The 22285-nt window shown below is 33.4% G+C and overlaps 1 protein-coding gene across 2 annotated transcripts; it reads right to left on the bottom strand.

Annotated features, from left to right (window-relative positions):
• Nucleotides 1-605: 605 nt before the first annotated feature.
• On the bottom strand, nucleotides 606-22230 carry LOC129216997 (ras-related protein Rab-22A-like). 2 transcript variants are annotated; one of them, XM_054851222.1, is made up of 7 exons: nucleotides 21923-22230; nucleotides 21628-21707; nucleotides 20915-20996; nucleotides 18730-18801; nucleotides 12317-12440; nucleotides 8971-9063; nucleotides 606-921 (listed from the first exon to the last, which is right to left on the bottom strand). In XM_054851222.1, exons 1-7 carry the CDS (start codon nucleotides 21962-21964, stop codon nucleotides 833-835), a joined length of 582 nt encoding a protein of 193 aa, XP_054707197.1. In that variant the 5' UTR covers nucleotides 21965-22230; the 3' UTR covers nucleotides 606-832. The 2 variants fall into 2 exon arrangements, with proteins under 2 accessions (XP_054707197.1, XP_054707198.1); XM_054851223.1 differs by lacking the exon at nucleotides 8971-9063.
• Between the last annotated feature and the right edge of the window lie 55 nt (nucleotides 22231-22285).

Here is a 22285-nt window from a genome sequence, read left to right as displayed (position 1 = left end):
GCACTGGTTGAAATGAGAAACAGATATTCAGTATTTTCACTTGGAAAGAAAAGAAAGAAAGGGGTGCTTGTTTATTATTTTACATGTTAATAATTCTCTTGAATTGCAAGATTTCCGTTTGTGTTGGAGAATACAGAGGCGTTATATTTTCATGAAGTATTCAAGGGGGATTTCAAAGGAGAAAAATTGTAACTAGATGATTTTTTTTAATGTAATTTTAAAAAAGGTTAGCTGCTCTGTATCTGGTAATAACCACTAATTTGCCCTTAAAGAACAAGTATTATTCCAGTTCAGCTAGGCAAAGCTCGTTTTGTTAGAGGATAAGAGCACAAAATTTCCCTTTTTTCAATGATCACTGTACTTAAATGTTTAAATTTAACCAGTAGATAACAACAAATAAAATTATACTCGCATACAAATAAAACAAATTACGAATATTAAGCTGTGTAAACAGCATTAAACTGCTTGATAGTGTATAGTGGTGTTTTTCAAGCTATGAAAACCAATGATAAAATGCGATTTTACCCGAATACAGAAGATATCTTTTAGTTAGCTTTGTTCAAAATAAAAAAAAGGAAAGGACAAAATACAACATAAACTAGGAACAAAAAAATAAATAGCTTTATTATGTGTAAAATTCATTTCTTAACATAGAAAATTGTGTCCTATTTTGTATAGAAGTTCAAAAACACGTATTGATCTGGAATAAACAGATATGTCATCATTCACATAAATCATATTAAATAAAATTGAAATGTTTCATGAGTAAAGAACAATCATCTTGGATAGATTTCCCAATAACAAAAACCAAAAGAGCAACTGCATGATTGATCTAACAACACTTTTTCTTCTTCTCAACGGCGCCAAGTTTAATTTCATGCTTTGGCTTTTCTATGGAAACTTTTTTTGGCAGTTTTATAGCTGTAGAAAAAAAAATAAATAAATAAATAAATGGCAATTCAGCAGTCAATTTTATATTCAGCATAAATATTAACTCGATATACAAAAATGTAATCAAGATAAAACCAAGTATTATCTGTTTAAAACAATTTATATTTGGTAAGTAATGAAGATATTTCTTTTCATTTAAAATATAATTTTTGTATGATAAAAAAAAAGTTTCCTTTCTCTGGATATTTGCAAACATAGTTAATATGATGCTGCACTAGGATGGGTCGAAAAACAGTTTCTTTGTAATAGATTTCTAATAGCGCGGAAATCTTGCACATTAGTATCCTAATAACAGGAAAAATTATTATAAATTTTAAAAATATTTTTTGAAATCATGCAAAAGCCCTCAAATGGAGAAAAAATGGAAAAATTTGGCAATTTTTAAAGATGCATATTGTTTTTCAAAAAAAAAAAAAATTACTTCATTTTAAATAGTATAAAAAATACACTTTGTAGTTACTAAAATGTGTAGAAAAAATTCGGGGGCATGCTGTTGATCATTTGAATTTGTGCACAAACCTTCAAAATAGCATTTTAAAAGTAAAAGTTATGTTATTTCAAAAATTCTTAAATTGCCATAAAGCTATAAAAATATACTATTAATTATCTGCTTTAATAGTTTACATACTTTTCTGTAGTGCTGAAATGACTCACGGCTCACCATGTTTAGGCCTGTCATTTCAAATGTTTCCAAGGGGGAAAAGGGAAGGGTCAAAAGATGCAAATTCAATGGAAGTTTCAACGGAAAACAGCAAAAATCATGCCCACCCAAATGTTAATACATTTATTTCTCAAAGACGTGGTGGAGGGCAATTGACCACCATCTGACCCCTAAATGACAAGCTTAATCAGGTGGCGGTGGCAGCAAATCAAGTCCCACTCACCACCCTACCAACCAAGCAATGTCAACTTGAGAGCTGAATGGAATTCTATGCAATATATCGCATGGTATTGGACAATGTAACGGAATCAGAGGAACCGTAAAAATAATTGATGCTACTAAGACTAGCTTGCAAAAAATTACTGGAAGTCAAAATTTTAATTCCTACAGAAATGTATACCTTCTGCATTTTTGCTACTAAACGCATGTATCCTTGTGAGCACTCAGTATATTAAACTAGCTGAAAAAAAAAAGCTGCAATAAAGGTTTGACTCTGCAATAAAATACCCAATACAACATATAATCACTGCTTTATGCCACCCTACTTAAATATCATCACAGTAAAAATATTGTCCCCTAGCAGTAGGTATGAAGAATAGCGTGTTACTAAAAAGACTATCAAAAGAAAATGCCCATTATTGCCAAAAAGGTTATTACATAGCTTGTGTTGATCATTAAATTTAGAACCCTTGTCATCGTCTTGGTCCTGGTACAGTTTCAAAGTATCAAATTATGAATGTGCCTTGGTAAAGATTTCTGAAACGCCATATACTTGAGTCACCTTTACAACTATAGGACTACTAGATGGGTTAATTTTTTCAAAACTACACTCTAACAAGAAATAAAAAACTCACTTTTTAAAATTTAAACTTTGTATATATGTTAACGTTAAAATATATAATGCAGTTATTTTGTAGAATACCTAGTTATTCCATGAAATAATCGTGTACGTTAAAGTGCGTAATATGTTATTAATTTGACACTTTAACTAGTTATTCTATGAAATAACTAGGTGTTCTATAAATTAACTAATGAGAGACAGTTAAAGTGTAAAATAAACAATTTATCTAAAATGAAAGAACTACGAATTCTATAAATAAACTAATGATAGACAATTAAAATGAAAAACAAGCAATTTATCTAATTTATGCAGCATATAAATGGTATTTATGGAAACGTCCCATAAAATCATTTGTTACAACAAGGATTACTAAAATGACACTTGGAATTACAAAGAACATTATTTCTAAAACAAAAACATTGCACCAACACGCTGAACAAGATCTCTCCCTATGACCTGGAATAGTTCATAAATACAGTAGGGGTGGAAAGTAAATGTATTTGTGCATCGTGCAAGGTGTATGATGTAGGTTATTTAACACTTTAACAAGCTGCAGATCGCTATTCTATGAAATAACTAGTTAAACCATGAAATACAAGAGAGTTTTACACTTTAACGGACACAATCAGTTATTCCATGAAATAACTAGGTATTCTATAAAATAACAGATTTCATACTTTAATGGTAACAAATATAATGTTTTTGTCTATGTTTAAGGCAATTTAGACATATTAATGTATTGAGAGCATGTTTGCATGCATTGAAAATTTGTGTGTGTAGATTATTAGTATAGTCTATAAATGAACTACTTAAGCTGTCAATCAAGTATGAACTACTCATTCATGTCCAAATATTTCTAAGTTATCAAATTAAAATAATTATTTTTATATTTACAATATGATTTTTCAGTATCATATATTATGTAGAGCACAATATACGTAATTTAATAAGGTGCAATGAAGTTTTCACTTTTTATTTCTGTTATAGGTGTGAATCAACTAGCAAAATTGCTTAATTTCAAAAACCTTAATCTTTTTTACAAACCACATATACAAAACAATATAGATAACACTTATAATACTTGAATGGAATATTCAATTGGCAAAGAAATTTTATTTTTAATTCTATCCCCTTTTGGTTTACAGGGGTCTAAAAATGTCATTTTACCGATTTTTGAGGGGCTGTAATCTATAAAAGGTAGAAAAACCCACAGCAACAGTCACACATTCTTATTAGCATGGTTTCAGTGTAGTTTTTGCCACATTTCATTTTGTGTTTCGGTCCCCTACGTGGGTTATCTCCCTTTGAAATTAGTAAAATTTTTACATTTGACCTTGAACTTCAACCTGTTGCCATTATTTTAATCATTAAGCTACAGCCGCATATTTCAGTATGTAAGACTATCATCTTATGCACTTTAACATTAAAGCATAAAATTAAATGCCATAAATGTAAATGAAATAGATTTTGGTCAAAACAAAGTTTTAAAAGTCCCATTTTTAACTACGAAAATCACTTTTGATGACCTCTAAAAAATCAAAGGTCCAGTTTAGAGAAAAAATAAAAGTGGTTTTAAACATCTTTCATGTGCAGCTTTTAGGGATATGAGTTTCAAAAAAATTAAAAATGGTCGAGCGCACCCATCCGTCGAACCTCTATGGATTGACCTTATAATTAATCACACCCAAAGTGGTTGGTTGTTTGGGTACGGTAGGGTAGTGAGTGGGATTCAAACTTGATGCCAAAGCCACCTGATTAGGCTTGTCATTAAGGGGGTCAGGGGGTGGTCCATTGCCCCCCACCACGGCTTTGTGAAATAAATATGTTTAACTTTCAGGGTGGGTGTAACATTGGGCAATGTAACTATGGGTGTAACATTTGGAAGGGCATGTTTTTTGCTGTTTTCCGTTGAAACTTCCATTGAATTTGCACCTTTTGACCCCTCCCTCCCTCCTTAGGAAAAATTTGAAATAACAACACTGCATGTGGTGAGTCCTGAGTCATTTCAGAACAAGAGAAATGTATGTAAAACATTAAAACCGATGTTTATATTTTTACAGCTTTATGTCAGTTTAGTAATTTTTGAAATAATATAACTTTTACTTTAAAAATGGTATTTTAAGGGTTTCTGCGTGAATTCAAATGATTAACAATGTGCTCCCAAGTTTTTTCTATACATTTCAGTGACAAAGTGTATTTTTTATTCTATTAGAAACAAAGAAATTATTTTTCAAAAAAAATAGGTCTTTAAAAATTTATGATTTTTTTTCTATTTTTTCTCAATTTGAGGGCTTTTGCATGATTTCAAAAATAATTTATAATTTTTAAAATTATTTTCCCCCTAATCAGGAAGCTAATGCACAAGTTTTCTGCGCTACTACAGATTAGAAAAAAAAAGTGTTTTTCGACCCAGCCTATGTTGCACCCTTTCACTGCTTCTTACTTTGATGGTTCAACCATGCTTTTCTGTTGTCATGAATTTTAGGCAATACAGTCAAACCTTTACATCACAAAAACCTTTTTCTGAAAATCTTTTTTCAATTTCCCTGCATTTAGGCTTAAATTCAGAGTTTTCCCCATTTTAACTTCAAATAAAAAAGTATTTATAATCCTGAAAAAAAATAGATACATTTTCCCAAAATCATTATATTTCGAATTTCAGCTACAGTCATTTTCCAGCCATAACAATCATTATTGACAGCAGAAGTTGCAGACAGAAAAAATTCTTTCCTATACCTACAGCCTTTGGAAGCGGTTCTTTCAGGTGAATATGTACACTGCTCGACATTGAAAATGCAACACCAAGGAGGAGTGGTCAGAAATTGATGAAATTTGAAAAAAACAAAAAAACAAAACAAAAACAGAGACAGCAAGGAATAATAAATGATCTTAATTTCAAAATGATAGGCAGAACACAGAGCGAGAATGGCGTTGGCTTAGTAGGATGTAGGATCACCGCGGACAGCGATACACGAAGAAACACGTCTAGGCATACAGTCAATAAGGGTGCGGGTGGTGTCCAGAGGGATGGCTTTTCATTCCTTTTCAACCATTAGCATAGTTCGTCTTCTGAACGAGGCAGGGACAGAGTCTGCAAACAGCATCCAATCACATCTCACACATGTTCGATTGGTGACAGGTCAGGAGAGTATGGTGGCCAGGGAAGCATCTGTGTACTTTGGAGAGCATGTTGGCAGATGCGAGCACTGTGTGGTCGGACGTTATCCAGCTGAAAAATTGCATTGGGTAGCCCTTGAAGGTAAGGGATTGCAACCGGCAGCAGCACATTATTTAAGTATTGTTGGGCCGTCATAGTGCCCTGAATACGAACTAGAACTAGGCATGATGTGGAATTGTACGCAATTGCGCCCCAAACCATTATGCCATGTTGTTGTGCGGTGGGACGTTCTACAGTTACTGCCAGATTAGATCTGTCTCTACGTCGACGTCACACACATATGCAACGACTATTACTGGATAAACAGAAGCAGGATTCATCTGAGAACATGACATTTCGCCATTCTGTCATTCACGTCGCTCTAGTCCGGCACCATGCTAAACGTTAATGTCAATGTATTGGGGTCAATGGCAGTTTTCTTAGCCGAGGCCGTGATTGCAGACCACGTGGGACCAAACGACGGGAAATGGTTCTGGTTGACACGGGAACATTCAGGGTATCTTACACCTGCTGCAGAATCGAGGAACAAGTGACTTGTGGGTCTGCTACAGATGCGGTGATCCATGCATTCCGACGTCACTCTGGCTGCCCCGGCACCCCTCAATCTTGCCACATTTCATTGATCCAACCATCTTCGGCACAGCCGATGCACTATGCTCACATCAATGTGGGTATCAGCTGTGATTTGACGTATGGACCAACCTCCCCTTTGCAGTTCGATCACCATACCCCTCGTAGAAGTGCCTTCGTTGACAGCAGCCTGGCATTCTCTCGTGTTACACGTATCCTCCAAAACAAAAACAAAATTTCTTCTATAATTCTCCAACCAGAAATAACGACACGAATATTGCCCTTTCTGCCAGTTCCTTCCCTTATATCTTACTTCACACGTGTTGGAGAGCTGCGCATTTCACATCATTTACATAACTCAGTGATGTACGTCTACTCTAAATTTTGCATAAATTTCTGAACACTCCTTCTTGGTATTGCATTTTCAATGTCGAGCAGTGTACAAACAGCATGAAACAGAAAAAAAGTCGAAATTCGTTTACATGTAATTGAATGGGAAATTTATGCTGAAATTTGAGTTTTCAACTTCATTTTATAAAAATAGCCCACTTGTTTGTTTCTAACCAACCTGTAATGCATGTTCATGTTGTGTTTTCATCACAAATTCTTAAAAACACCTTTAATTTAACATTACAAAATCAAGAGCAAATAATAGGAATTGGTAAATAATATAGACAAAACTAAATTTCATAATCATACTTCAAGTTTTAATGAGCATAAATTTAAACAAAAACAAGTATAAATAAAATCAAATGTAAGAATAAAAGAATACTGAAACTGAAAGAGCATGCATTATATAGCAGTTTCCTCCTGCACCATCTGCAGTCAAAACCAAAGTTTAATTGGAGTCTGAACCCAACCATTTTATCAACAAAATACAAGCATGCACCTTCGTGTTAAGTTCCCAAAGAACCTTTGATTTGAAAACTATTTTTTTACCTAAAAAAATTAATAATTTGTAAATGTTTGCATTTTGGAATCACACCTCAATCTACCCCATTTACATTAAATATAGATTCCATTCCAAAGCTTACAACTTAGTTACTTTCTCATACTTCTACTGGTCACTAACCGTAGCTTTCTAATAGAGCTACCAGTTAACTTGTTGTTTCTGAAGTCGTTCTATAGCTTCACTGGTAGATCCATTGATCGATCGCAATTTCAGCTTGGTAAATTGAACAATGTGACATTTTGAACCAATAATAAGAATTTTTCTCCTGTACATTATTCCTCGAGCAAGTAATCGGGGATCAACAGAAAGTGCTCGATGAAGCATCGGTTTGTGAACAATCGGTGAATAACATACAGTCGACTCCCGCTACAACGTGAGTCGACTTAAGCGAAATGGCTATAACGTGATTTTTTCACAAGTAAGGAATTTTAGAATTAACGCGAATTTTTCGTCTACTACACGAATTTTTTTGGAAGGAAGCATCGGCTTCCTTATTGGCAGCTAAATATTGATTTCGTGTGAGTGTTAATACATCCCTTTGAGTATCACTGACAGCGTAAGTTCCCATACCAAATTAGTCTAAAATTGATGAAATATAATTAATTGCACCTTAGTGCTACTTTCACCTAAAGTTTGTGAAGATGGGAAGAAAAACAAAGTTTCTGAAAAGAAAAAGGGCTAAGATTCTCGATATACTAGAAAAAAAAAAAACGCTCACAGCAGGGCGCGGCAATAGCATGATTTGAATCTTCCATATGCACAATTAGAAGTCAAAATAAAAAGATATCTGTAAAAATGCAAAACTTAATTTCAATACTGAAGCTTGTAAAACAGTCTAGCAAAGTAAATGTTAAAATAGAAGCTGCTCGTGTATTGTGGATTAAATAAATCAGGAAGAGGGGCTTTTTCCCCAAATTGAAACGTTAAAAAAGAAAAGGCGAAGCAACCGTATTTAAAAATGTTTTTGATAAGAATATTGATCTTATAATGGAGCATAAATCATCATTATCTTCATTTTTTAACTCATACATATTGTTACTTTATTTACTGTACAGCACTATTATAATGCAGCATTTTATTATCACTTCATACTATGTGTACCGTGTTGTTTTATTTTATGTCTTCCCCTCCCATTAACCATTCAGTTTATGCACCTTGTATTTCATACTGGACATTTTTTTAATATTTTTAAATACAATAAAAGTTCAATTCTTTATGTAAGAAACTGCAATGTATAGTTGAGGAATGCTTCAAAGCAGTTTGAGGGATGTTTATAAGTATCTAAAAGAATTTGGTATGCTTCTAAAAAAAATTGTATCATATGTTTTTCCACAACGCGAAATTTTGACTTACGCGAGGAGTCTTGGAACGCATCCCTCGCGTAAGTCAGGACTCGACTGTATATCATTAGCTGTCATGTGATCACCCGAGTGGTAGCGACCAGTTGCGGCATGCAAACGCAACCCTTGATGTATTGACAGATCGGTTTTTATATCTACTAAACAAATGTCGGTAAAATTGTCAAATTTTGTATTTTATAGAGTTAAAAATTGAAAATTAAAGCTTTTTAAGCAAGCATAATTTGGTAAAAAAACGAGCAGGAAAATTCCTGACAGAAAGAAAACTAGTCAATTAGTTAAAGTGATAAGATATTTTAAAAATTTCTTAAATAGAGAAGTTTGCAAAAAAAGAATTAATAGTGACAGTCTAATGATGAAGCTTCTTAGGAAAACATTTTAAATGAAAACTTTGGCAGAAAATTACACTGTACAAAAATTAAATTGTTTTTTAGATTTAAAAAATGTTCTTTCTCTTACCTATTTCTTTAAACAATTCATGAATATTTACTGCTGTTAAAGCACTGGTCTCAACAAAAGCTGCATTCACAGAATTTGCATATTCTTTAGCTTCTGTTTACGAGAAGGAAAAGTGTTAGTGCAAATTAGTAAATTTTAAAGAAGAGAAGTATGAATGCAACAAATTTGTAAGTAGGTGAAAATAAAGAGAAGCAATCTATTTTTAGATGTACCTAATACTATTTAATGTTCTTACTGCTGTGAAAAAATGGTGTAATACTGTTGGTCTCTCTGATAACTTGCAAAGGCCACAATGGCTGCCTTCACTTCTTTTACAATGAATACTGATACAACGAAATATCCATTACAATTAACAAAACATTTGGTCTAGCTTTAAAACCCATTAAGATAATGTACAAAAAATCTTGTTTTAACGAAACGAATTTCTACAAAAATTAGTTACAAGAAAAGGTTTTTCTCATTGTATGTTTGAATATTTTCTACTTAATGCTGTTTTTGAAAATTAAAAATGACCTTCACAAGTGTTTATGTGAAAACGTGTATTATTTCACAACAGATGCATTCAAGGCGGAAATCCGCTTACCCTGAAACATAAGCTGATCCGCGACAAAAAAAGCAGGTGTCTAGTCACACCAAACGAGAAGCACCCTGCGAATTCTCAAGGGGTCGCAAGGTTTGAACTTTTCTTGTGGTCAGTATAAGTGCTGTTCATAAATTGGAAAATTTTATTATGTACTGTGGGACCAAATCTCTTGTAAAAAAGAAAACACTTTTTGTCAAGACGGCCACTGAATAAAAGGTTGGTGTTCAACATTTTGTCTCTTTATTACAGGAAAATAATGAGTTCAATTATATTTTAGATCGTTAGTAACGGTAAATGTTGCGGATTTAATTATATTAGAGTATAGATTTGCAAAATTAACACTTTTATAAAAATACAGAATGTTTTAAGACGATTTGTTTACAACAAAATGTTTTATTGGTCCTTGGAAGTTTGTCGTAACGGGATTTCACTGTATTAAAACGATTACGTTCTTCTGTAAAGAACCTACCTCCACCTCAAAAGAGAGAAAATTACAAGGAGCATATCTTGATAAACGCCTTACATGGCAAAGGCACTTTCATTACTGATACAACAATGATATGATTGAATTTTCGATATGCAGTAGACCATTAGAAAATACATCCCCTTTTTTTTGTATTAAGTTTCCGAATATTTCCAGAGTGTAGTAAATAGTACTTAAAGAATGTTTGGCATTTCATGAATGATTATTCTAAGTAAACTTCCAGAACACTTTCAATTTAATATAGTTTCTTATGAATAACAAGGTTGCTATTTTTTAAGAAGAAAGATCAGGGACAATATATGCAATAAAGCAACTTGTTGAACAGTAGATTGCATAAAGGCAGGGACAACTGACTAAAGAAAAAAAAAACATTAGGCTTCGGGTTGAGCATTTCGTTTTGGATTTTTGGGCATAAAATGAAATATTGAATCACTAACAGCTCCTTATTTTCAACTTTTCAGGCAGTTGGTTTAACTATCTACTTATCTTGATATGGTCTCAGGCAATTTCTTAACAGTGGTGGTGCTCCGTCTGGTATGTCGTGGTCTCCTCCCCTTTTATTTCTTTATAAGGGATTTTTAAGGAATCATTCTAAATCTAATAGGAAAATTTAAAGACTATAGACCAGAGAACAATGCAGATATTAAATTAAACTTCTTTATGTTTATCAAAAAATTTCAGAACATGTGTCACATGATTTCATTTCTGTTCTCCAAAACCCAATGCTACAGTATTTGAATTAGCTGGTATTAGTTAACTGCTAGCATAAAATAGAAAATTTTCTTTGAATAATTGTTTGAATAATTAAAATCCCACATTTTGTAAATGCTGATTTGTGTTGTTACTTAGCTTTCTACCAAATGGTTTTGACTATCAAGAGTTCCCATATTCTTCCACAAAAGTTTATCTGATAAAGATAAATTCATTTGCTTTCTTCTATATCTAATACTTGTAATATTCTATACAGAAGATAGTATTGGATTTGTGCAAATTTTCGAATTTCGAAGCATTTGAACGTTTTGAGGTATGCTGAGTCCATTTCGATCATTTTTGGAAAATAACTACCTGTGTGTGTGTCTGTATATGTGTGACCGGTTTTTTGTGGCCGCTGTACAGCAAAAACTACTGCATGAAATCGAACAAAATTGGATACACATGTGTGCCCCTATGTAAACTTGTGTCTATTGGTTTTTGGCGCATGTTTCTCCAACGGGGTGGAGCAATGGGACGTTTCTTGAGTTATGCGTGCCTGCCATTTCGCAAAAAGTAACTGACGGAATCAAACAAAGTTTGTTCTATATGTTGTCCCTAAGATGTGCAGATGCCGATTCAATTTTGATGTCAATAGCTCAAACAGGGGATCAGCTATATAACGTTTTTTGTCGTCACTTATGACTGCTGTATCTCAAGAAATAATGAACGGAATCAAACAAAAATGTATCTACAAGTAACCCTTAGAGGGTACCAAGAGCTGATTTTATTTTCAGGTCAATAACTGAAAAGGGGGTATTACAATCAAACGTTCTCTTGTTTTCATTGTGAATGCTATATCTCAAGAAGTAATGCTTCGTTCCTGGATGAAATTCGGGATATAAATGAAGCTGTATGTAAACAAGCGCTAGTTCAATTTTGGCGCCAATTGCTCCAAGGGTGGCTGATTCTTTTTTGTGCAAATAAAAATAGTTTTATAAATGCAACAATATGAAAATAAATTGTAATAGACTCGTCTGCGTACTTCGTGTGATTTTAATTATTGGGAAATGATTGGAAATATTATCTCACTGATTTAAAATGCTTAACTGTTGCCATCTTATGTTTCTTAAAAAATAAAATATTTGTAATTAGTTCAAGCAAAGCTTTTAAAATAACTTCTAATTTTCGCTTTTTGCTTTGGCGATAATTTGGAAATTGGGACTGTCGTCTAATTTTTATTTGAGTAATTTTATTTTTTCGAGGAATACTGCTTTCTTGGCAAGCATGGGGAGGGATCAGCATTCAAAAGAAAGATATAGAAAAAAGTTTCGTTATGGCCACAACATACTAGTTTATTTTAAGTAAATTTAAACTAATTGATAGAGTAATGAAATTACGACCATTCCTTTACAAATTAGTTCTTGCCAAACATTGATAGAATTAATCTAACCTTTGTTCCCTGGGGAAAATACAATTTGTAATTTCATTTTTGTCACTATAAAACTTAATTTCTATTTTATTAGCAATGTTTCGACATAAATGAACTAATAATCCACCCAATGTAATGATTTTGCCAGTCATTGTACCTTTATAAGTTACTTCTCGTCGACCATCAAGATCTGCTTTATTTCCAGCAATAGCCATAACAACATCAGAGGAACCATGTAGCTGTAGTTCTCTGATCCATCCTTTCACAGACTGGAATGTTGACTGCAATATAAAGATGATTAATAAATACTCAATGAAAAATATGAAGTAATTTTTACATACAAAATTAAAAATAACTATTTACATGGGAGGATTTATGGGGGGGGGGGGCGAGGGGGGTCAATTCCCCCCAGTCTTGGGAGGACTTTATACATGGTAACAACACACCTTCAAAAATGTGAAAAGAAAAAATCATGATTTTTTTTCTTTTTTTGAAAAGTTCAGAAGTGAAAATGATGAGAATAGCGACTGTCCTTTTCTGATGGGGGGGGGGGGAGGGGGGGGGGGGGGGGGGGGGGCACCGTACACTGTATTACAAGAGTAAAGCTGTCATCGGGTTGTTGAAATGTGTTGAAAACGACTACTTTGAATTAAAAACCATTAGAGCAAGTATATGAGTGAAAATATGAGTAATCAGCCGCTATACTTAAAATAATCAACGACTGTTTCAACAAATTGGAAACTAAAACAAAGATTTAAAAAAAAAAAAAAAAAACGGATTTACCTATAAACTAAACAAGCTATAATTGAGGGCACCCGCTTTGTTGAAGGCCCCCAACTCCGGAAAATTTCATGATTTGTTCTTTAAAGAAAAGAAGAAAAGTACTTGAAAAAATAAATTCCATTTTAAAGTGCTCGAAAACCTTGAAAATTTGGAAAAGTGTGGATACAAACCATAAATTTAAAAATTTATAACAAATGATGGGAGGTGGAGGGAGAAATGCCGAAATGTGTCAAATTTAGCTCTTTGCCACATCCTGCATCAAAAATATAAAAATCATGGTTCTCATGTTTCTGTAGCATATTACTTGAGATAAATTTTTGTGTCTCACATGTTTCATATATTGCTGTTTATTTAATCCCGAATGCAGTAATTTTAGAAATTATTTTGTATTACGCGCGTTTATCTTACTTCTGCATATTGTTATTCTGTGCAGCCCAGAAGGGGGGGGGGGGGGGGACACTACCTCTATTTTTTTTTTTGTTTTCTGCATTACTTGTAATTGAAAATAAAAAGTTGTTGTATTGAGAAATCAATAGTTTTTTTTCTTTTAAACTTAAAATGTTGTTGTTCCTGATGCCCCTTGGAGTACCCAAGGTAATGAATAACGAAGGCGTTAATCCGCTTTTGAGACTAATATGAGAGGCTTCCGTTTGATTGAGCCCCATTTTAGGTGGAAGTCCGACTTTTGCTCAGACACATAAGACAGATAGCACAATTCAGATTTATTACAATACAAGGAAATCAGAAGAGCACCCAGGGCAGTAGGCGGGAATCAAACCCGTGCCTCTCTGCATGCAAGCAGTTGCTGAGCAATACCGCTCGGCCACCGAGGTCCCAAACTTAAAGTTGTTTCTTACAAAGTTAGAACAATACTGTAAAACAGTACAATCAAGTACTAAATTTTAGAGACTGGTAAGTCCAATTTAAGTGCCTTAAATAATTTTAACTGTTCTCGAGTCCTTGAAACGGATTAGATGAGTCTTTGAAACTCCTAAGCAAAGTGTGCTTCAACTTTATTTCTTATCAAGTGTATAAATTATGAATTGTCCAAATGGGCCTATTTTCTAAATCTAGACACCATTTCTTTTAAAGCATATTTTTACTATTCATCATTTTGTATTTAATTCATTGTTGTATTTGTCGGTGGGTTGGAGGCGTGATCAAAAACTGATTGAATTGAACCGATAGCCAAAGTAAGCAAATAACAATGCATAATCTTCTATTCTTTCTCGCTTTTTCTCTCAGAACTGCTGTAATTGATTTGTCAACCTGAAAACAATTTTTACTGTGTATTATCGTAATTTGCAAAAGAGTGTTTTGCTATTTGTCTCCGAGATTTTAGTAGTTCCAATTACCCCTTCTAAGGCTTCGAAATGCAGAATTTCATATCTATTTTACAAAAATTTCTCCGGGGTAGAAACCCCCGGACCCCGTAAAATTGGAGATATTCTATCCCCTACTTAAAAGGGACTCAATTTTCCACCTTAGACCTTATGTATTATAGATGGGGAGGGGGGCTTTAAAAATGGCCTTTTTTTGCCACCGATAGAAAAGTTGACCAGACTACTAAAGAGATCCAAACCCTGAAATAGCTTAGGGGCATGCTAAGTCTAAATCCAACCAGTTGTAATCAATACAACTGATAGTGCTAAAAAAAAAAAAAAAAAAAAATGCTGCCCCCCCAGGAACTCAGTTCTAAATCCGCCTATGACTATTAGGTCATCAGGTTTTCTCAGGATTGTAAGTTCTTGTATCTTCCCCAGAATGAACAATGGAACATGCTTTTAGGTTTGATTTGAACAAATATAACTTCATATGCTCAGAAAATAAATCTTGATAAAATGTTTCATTTCACTGATTTGAGCTAAGGTAAGATGCAAGAAAAATATAATATATTCACATTAATTTTCAGAGTAATCAGAATTTTTTTTTTCATAAAAGTACAAATAAAATAAAATTAATATTCAAAGTAAATTTAAAATAAACCCTTTCCAAGATACTGAAATCTGCTTTTAAAGAAGGATTTTAACTTATTACATTGTTTACGTTCAAAGCAACAAATAAAAAGAATTGGTGAGTATAAGATTTTTTTTATATGTCTCAGACACAGTTTAAGTAGCTTATGCACGAAAGTAACTACACATTTCAAACAGGGAAGGGGCCATCAATAGGCATATGCAAAATAGGGTGGGTCGAAAAAACTCATTTAATTTCGAAGTTGTAATAGCACGGAAAAGTTGCGAATTATAAAGACAAACAAAGGAAAAAAAGAATTATGGGAATGGATTGACATCTTCTGTTTGCACATGGGGCCTAACGTTTGAGAAAAAATGAAAAAAAAAACATCTTTTTTCCTTTAAACAGAGCCTCAAAACATTGTGCTTAACTTTGATTTCGATCAGCTAATATCTTTCGGTCATGCATGGGCCACAAAATTTTCCAAAATAATTAAAAAGTTACATTTTTATGGGTTTCCGTTATTTGTTGAATAATCAGTATCTAAATATAATCGACGAAGTATTTTTTCAGTCGAACTGAAGGACTGAAGGAACCAGAAAACTGTCAGGTGCATTCAATGTTTCCTTAGAAACTCTTGTGCGCTGACGTCGGACAGCAATCCAGACAACGTCACTTGGCTGGCTTGGGGCACTCCCCTCCACGCCATCCTAGAACCTGTCTCCCAACATTGTTTTTTCAGTCTGCATCTTTCAGTAGTGATCTCAGTAAACTACTATTTAGTGCGATCTAGCTGTTTTAGTTCTGCAACACCTGTAGTTTTCTGCCATGATATATGGCTGTGCAATGAGCAGTTTATCTCTTTCATTTCAATGAGTTGCCATTCCACCACATGCTCTTGGATGGCAAGACAACGGGGTCTAGTACCTCTAAAGGGTCAATTGGGGAAAAGTTAGAAGAAGAATTGGTCGATAGTTAACTTTTAGAGCATTAATTGCCTGGTCCCAGAGGTGGACCAAAACGCATTCAGCAAGATCAGCATCATTTGTTTGATATTTCAAAGACAATTGAATCAGAAATCTGTAAAGAAAATTTGGCTGTACGAAATCCTCGGCGTTATCACATTTGAGGTGGTTCACAAAAGTAAATAGAACTCTCATATTATGTATATAAGAGAAGAAAGCCTCACATCTGAACTTCAAGAATTAGTATAGTTTATATTGAAATCATTCATGCCAATGTGGTTCTTTATCAAACCATCTGAAGATGGCCCAAAACTTGTTTGCCATGCAATACAATATATCAAGTACTTGCCAAAACCTTTGCTTCATTTTGTCAACCCTGCGATCGAACAGAATGGTTTTATCGCTCACACAGAAATCTTACTGTTTAGTCATGACTCAAGATGACAATAAATACATAAATGTTCGGGGTTTGAAGAATTCTGACCTCAACACAGATAGATCCAAGAAGGAAAACAGATCATTCACGCAAAAGTCAACTTCTATGTGCAAGAATACTCAGAAATTGTCAACTGAATGTACTGTGAATTATCTCATTCCCCATTGTTGGTATTAATCAGTGATGACGACAACATCGAATCACACATTGACAATGACTCAATCCAAGGGCGGATCCAGAAAATGTTCAAGGAGGGGGCGATTGTTTTTTACTGTTCACTCTTTGGAACTTCAATCTCTTAAAACTTTCGAAGGAGTGTACTGAACCCCATCGGTTAACCTTTATGTAAACAAAGGTGTCCCATAGTTGTGTTTCTGTCAAAACATATCCAGGTGAGCCTTTAAACCTATCCCTAATTATCATCTAAGATCGTCTAAAAATGAGATTTTAAAACTTAAATTTCAAAAAAATCCTATTGAAAGTTCTAGTCCCTATCCCCAGACTAATAAGAGATGGGCTACGATTGCGTTTTCAAAACTTCGATTCCGGAAGAATTCCGGGGAATAGCTCCCTTTCTTCTAACACCATCGAAGGTTATGTAAAATTGAGTTTTTGGGACTTTAACATTGAAAGTATACTTGAAGAAAGTACTAGTTTCAGGGCTCAAGGAGGGGGCGATCGCCCCCATCGCCCCTCCCTTGTATCCGCCCTTGACTCAATCCCTGATTTTGAAGACCTATTTGTGATGAAGTTAGGTATGGATGATCTAAACAGTAAGGTGGTTCTTATAAATCGGTCTCGAGATTTAGCTCTACAAACTTTTTCTGAGACTATTGTGAGTTGTTTTACGCAGCGTTCAATAGTCTGCATGTAAACTGGGAATTGCTTGAAAGTAATGTTCCAGACAGCCAACAAACTTTTCACCAAGACCAATTGGCCCTTTAGAGCTACTAGACCCCATTGTCTTGCCATCCAAGAGCTTAAACTTGTGGTGGAATGGCAATTCATTGAAATGGAAGAGAAAACTGCTCAATGCCCAGTCATATATCATGACAGAAAACTACAGGTGTTGCAGAACTAAAACAGCTAGATCAAACTAAATAGTAGTTTACTAAGATCACTACTGAAAGATGCAGATTGAAAAAACAATGTTGGGAGACAGCTGACATGGTTCTAGGATGGCGTGGAGGGGAGCGCACTCACCCAGCCGAGTGACGTTGTCTGGATTGCTGTCCGAAGTCTGCGCACAAGAGTTTCTAAGAAAACATTGAATACACCTGACAGTTTTCTGGTTCCTTCAGTCCTTCAGTTCGACTGAAAAAATACTTCGTCGATTATATTTAGATACTGATTATTCAACAAATACCCATAAAAATGTAACTTTTTAATTATTTTGGAAAATTTCGGGGCCCATGCGCGATTGAAAGATATTAGCTAATCGAAACCAAATTCAAGCACAATGTTTTGTGGCTCTGTTTAAAAGCATTACAAACTATTTCATTCAGAAAACATTTAATTAAAAAATTTTAAAAAATCTCAAAAGTGATGTTTTTTTTTTTATTTTTTCTCAAACTTTAGGCCCCATGCACAAACGAAAGATGTCAATCGATTCCCATAATTCCTTTTTTCCTTTGTTTTTATAATTCGCAACTTTTCCGCACTATTACAACTTCAAAATAAAAAAATGAGTTTTTCAACCCACCCTAATGCAAAAGCCAATGAGAGTATAAGTTCTCAGAACTGTACCAGAAAAAAGCATAAAGTGCTTTTTCCCTTGACATTACTTTTTTCAATAAGACGTCATAAAATTCGTCAGAAGGCTTAGAAGGGTTTAAACTTGAAAAAATTGCAAAAAACAAAGGAAATAAATAAATAAAACAAAAAAATGTATTTATCTCTAAGAAAACTCATAAAAAGCAAGATCAGATTGTTTAAAGAACATAAAAATTATTCCTGAGATTACTTTTAATTTAATTATTTCACTTAGACACCCCACATACAGTACACAAATAATTTTCATTTTGGAAGTAATAGTCCAAGTCTATGAAAGATTCATAAAATAGATTCATACCTAAATCTCAAAAATCCTGTTTTGCATGAAAGAAAAATTATAAATTATTAAAAACTGAGTTATAAATCTCTGTTAAGAATAAAAAGACCATCACTCAACTATACTGCACCATTTATTTGAGCATTGTCATTTTATAAAATAATGTGTAAAATGAAGTTTGGACAGGACAGGTTATTAAAATACAGAGTACAACTGCATCCTGGCAAAATATTCTGAGACAATAATTCTGAAAATTGAAACTATAATATTTTGTTCATTTCAAAATGCACAAGAAGAAATACAGATGAAAATATAAATACCCAAACCTTGAAAATATCCTAAATTAATACAATTCTACTAATAATAACAAATATACTTACATGACTTGTTACATCATATACAATGATAGCAGCTCCAGCATTTCTATAATACATTGGTGCTAAAGACCTATACTACAAAGAAAGATTTAGTAATGAGTAGAAAAATGGCTAAAAGACATATCTAGATAATTGCAATCATGTATCACAATTTATGTCAATAAAGAAACTCATGTTGCAAGAGAAATATTTTATCAAAACAACAATCTTTGCACAGAACACTATGAAATTAATAAGTTGTGAAAGTGAGCTCTTTAGTTTTTTTTTGTACACTATTTCAATTGCAGTTTTGTCTGTGTTTATGTTTTAAAAGGGTATTTTTACTGCTGGGGAAAGGAAGAAAGGGTAAAGGAACTGCTTTTCAAAAATTATTCTCTTACTCATCAAAAAAATTTTTTTTGGGCCGTGGGGATTTGAACTTATGACCTTTGCAGTACAAGCACAATGCTTCAACCAGGGGAGATCTAGAGGGGAGCCATAGGGGCCATGGCCCCTCCCAAAACCTTGAGATTGTAATAATTTTTTTAAGAATAAAAAAAGAAAGAAAATATGAGAAGACAATAAAATTTAACACACATGCTTTACTTCAAAAGAAATTTAGGTCTTAATTGGGAAAGAAATTATAGCCTTCTGCTCAAAACAGAACTATTATTTCCAAAATTTTATTCCATTGTTTGTATCATTCCTTGATTCCAACTTAAGACACCTGGGTGATCTTTAAATGGTGCTGTATTCAGAGCATACCAATTACTCACGAGGCAAAAGAGAGCCTAAATTTGCGTTTTTATGGCTTCAACAGGGCTAGAAAAAGCTTTAAAAATTGTACGTGCCCTGCCAGGCATGTCAGTCAAAAAAAAAAAAAAAAAACATGCTTGAATAATATTTTTATGTGCCCGTATTTTTTTATTGTATAATAATAAAAATATTTGAATTTGTTGGATAGCATTACTTAGACAAAAAAATAATTTAACAGCTTTGTACTGAATCAAGAACTGTTTCAATATAAAACATAAAAAATATTTAAATAAATAGTACATAAGTCATTAAGATAAATAATATTTAATTTCAAAAAATTACATGCCCAGCCCTGCATGTAAAGGTAAGATTCATGCCAATCGGAATTCTTACATACCCCCTGCATGTTGGCAATATAATTTTCGAGCAATGGGCTTTAGCTTCAAAACTTTTCTGGGAACCCCTTTTCCCATGCTCCTCCACAAATGCCACGAAAGGTAACGAAAATTGCAATTTAGGACTTCAAATTTGGAAAAATTTTCAACAGCGAATAGCTTATCCACCATTATTATTTAACTTACATGAAAGTGGCTTAAATTGCCTTTTTTGGGGTTTCAGTGATGATAGCTTTAAAATGCGGTTTTAGGACGGAGAGCTTAAGACTATTCCGATCCCTTTCTCTAATACATTCAAAAATAGCTTAAAATTGGATTTTTAGAACCTCAATGGCAAAATATTTCCGGGAAGAAGAGATTTTCATTCTCCCTATCCGTAAACATTGCCTAAAGGTGACTTTTAGGCTCGACAGCAGAAGAGCACTCACCCTTCTCCTGATTTCTCAACATATAACGGCAGAATATTTCAATTCTATCCTCATTTTCAAAAAGTATTTTGGGGTCAGCACTTAAACCCTGACTTCTTTCCTACATCAACAAAAATAGCCTAAAATGCGTTTTTAGGGTCCTAATTAAAAAAATTACTTGGAAATTTCAATTTTGAAATATTTTCAAGTGGGATTCTTAAATTCACGCGCCTCTTACCAGACGTCTGCAAAGATAGCCAAAAATTAAGTATTTAAAATGTTATTTTAATAAATTTTCTGGGGAGTTGTTCAAAAATTTCAGATGGCTCCTCCGAAAATGATTGGCTATACCTGCCACTGGCTCCAACCAGGTGAGCGAATGAGTCTCTATGTGTAGATCTTGGCTATTGGAACAATGTATGATAAAAAACAGAATAAATTGGTTTTATTGATAAAACAACCAAAATGAGAACTGTCTCTTAATTTTTTCCAAAAGCAGTGAAAGAATCCTTAAAAAAGATGCCTTATGCATGTTGATTAAAATTTAAAATACAGATGAAAATATGGCATTCCCACAAGAAACACCTATGAGAAATAATTATAGATAATAAAGTTACAAAAAAAAAAAAAAAAAAACATTAAAACACTTACTCGTTCTTGTCCGGCAGTGTCCCATATATTGAACTTAAATGTACAGTCATCTACAAGAAGACATTTTGTCATGAAGGATGCTCTGAAATATATTTTGAAAACCATTATTTTCATGAAGCTTGAAATAAACACATGAAATAAACCAAGTAAATATTTAAAAAATTTTCTACAATTGTAAATACAGTACAATTCACTTCAACAAAAAATAAATAATAATGCTTTGAAAAGTTAATTAATAGAGCATCTGGGAAATTTCAAGCAAATACTACCCTTTCACAACTAGATCAAAAAACTTGTCAATGTTAGAAATTTTAGTGTTAGGATAGTACCTTGAGTAAGTTTTGACTACTTTTTAATTCAAATTGTTTCATTAGTAAATTCCCACTACATGAATAAACCAAATTCTGATGCCAAAAGTCAATCACATGTAAAGGCATAGTAGATTTCATGTCCAAAAAAGTTTTTTTTAACTCTATGATGTTACTTACATTGCCAAGTTACAAATGTAATAAAGGGTTGGGGTGGGGGGGGGGGGGAGAGGAAAAAATGTTTTTTAATGAGTTTTTAAAAATCCTGTAAACGGTTACTGGTATTTTCTGTTGAAAAGATTTAAATGAAAAAAAAAGTCAGACAAAACCAGTGGCAGCTTTCTTATAAAATGCCAGACTTTTCCAAAGCGGTACAATACTAAAAGTGGCAAGAAAATAAATTACCCAATAGTGCTCTCTACAGAAGGATTAAACGTGTTGTGCACAAAACGCTGCACTATGCTGGATTTTCCAACTCCAGAATCCTAAGGAGAGATTATACAGATACTTTTAATTTGCTGATACAGTCATATACTTGAAACTCAAAAGTAAGAGATTCATTACTGCATAATAGGGACAAAACTAAACAATTTACTAATTAGGACAGCTGTTTTAATACACTCATTAAGAGAAAAAAAGCAGTTTCGAAGTCATTGCAAAATTTTACGTATAATAATGCGACTGGTGACAGCTATCTTACCCCTAGAACACATAATTTCACTTCGTGGTGAATTGCAGCCATTTGAAAAATACGTATAAATTAAAGACCGCTTAAATTATGGAATGTATGAACAACAAAAGTGAGGACTGATGTTATTAAAACAACGAATGAACTACTAAATCAACAAAAGGAAAATAATATACTTAAGAGGAATCTAAAAATGTTTTTATTGACGAAGAAAATTCGCGGCAGCATTGTTTGCCTAAAAACGGCTAAGAGCCGTCATGTGAACAAAAATTTTTAATGTAGATTAATTTCCTCTCAAGATGTAAACAAAAACGCCTCTCAATCTTAATCAATGAACGTTGCCATTTTTAATAAACTTATTTTGTGATTTTGAAA

This window comes from Uloborus diversus, chromosome 2 (genome assembly GCF_026930045.1).
Source record: "Uloborus diversus isolate 005 chromosome 2, Udiv.v.3.1, whole genome shotgun sequence".
Lineage (NCBI taxonomy): Eukaryota > Metazoa > Arthropoda > Arachnida > Araneae > Uloboridae > Uloborus > Uloborus diversus.
This window is presented reverse-complemented; position numbering and strand designations above follow the sequence as displayed.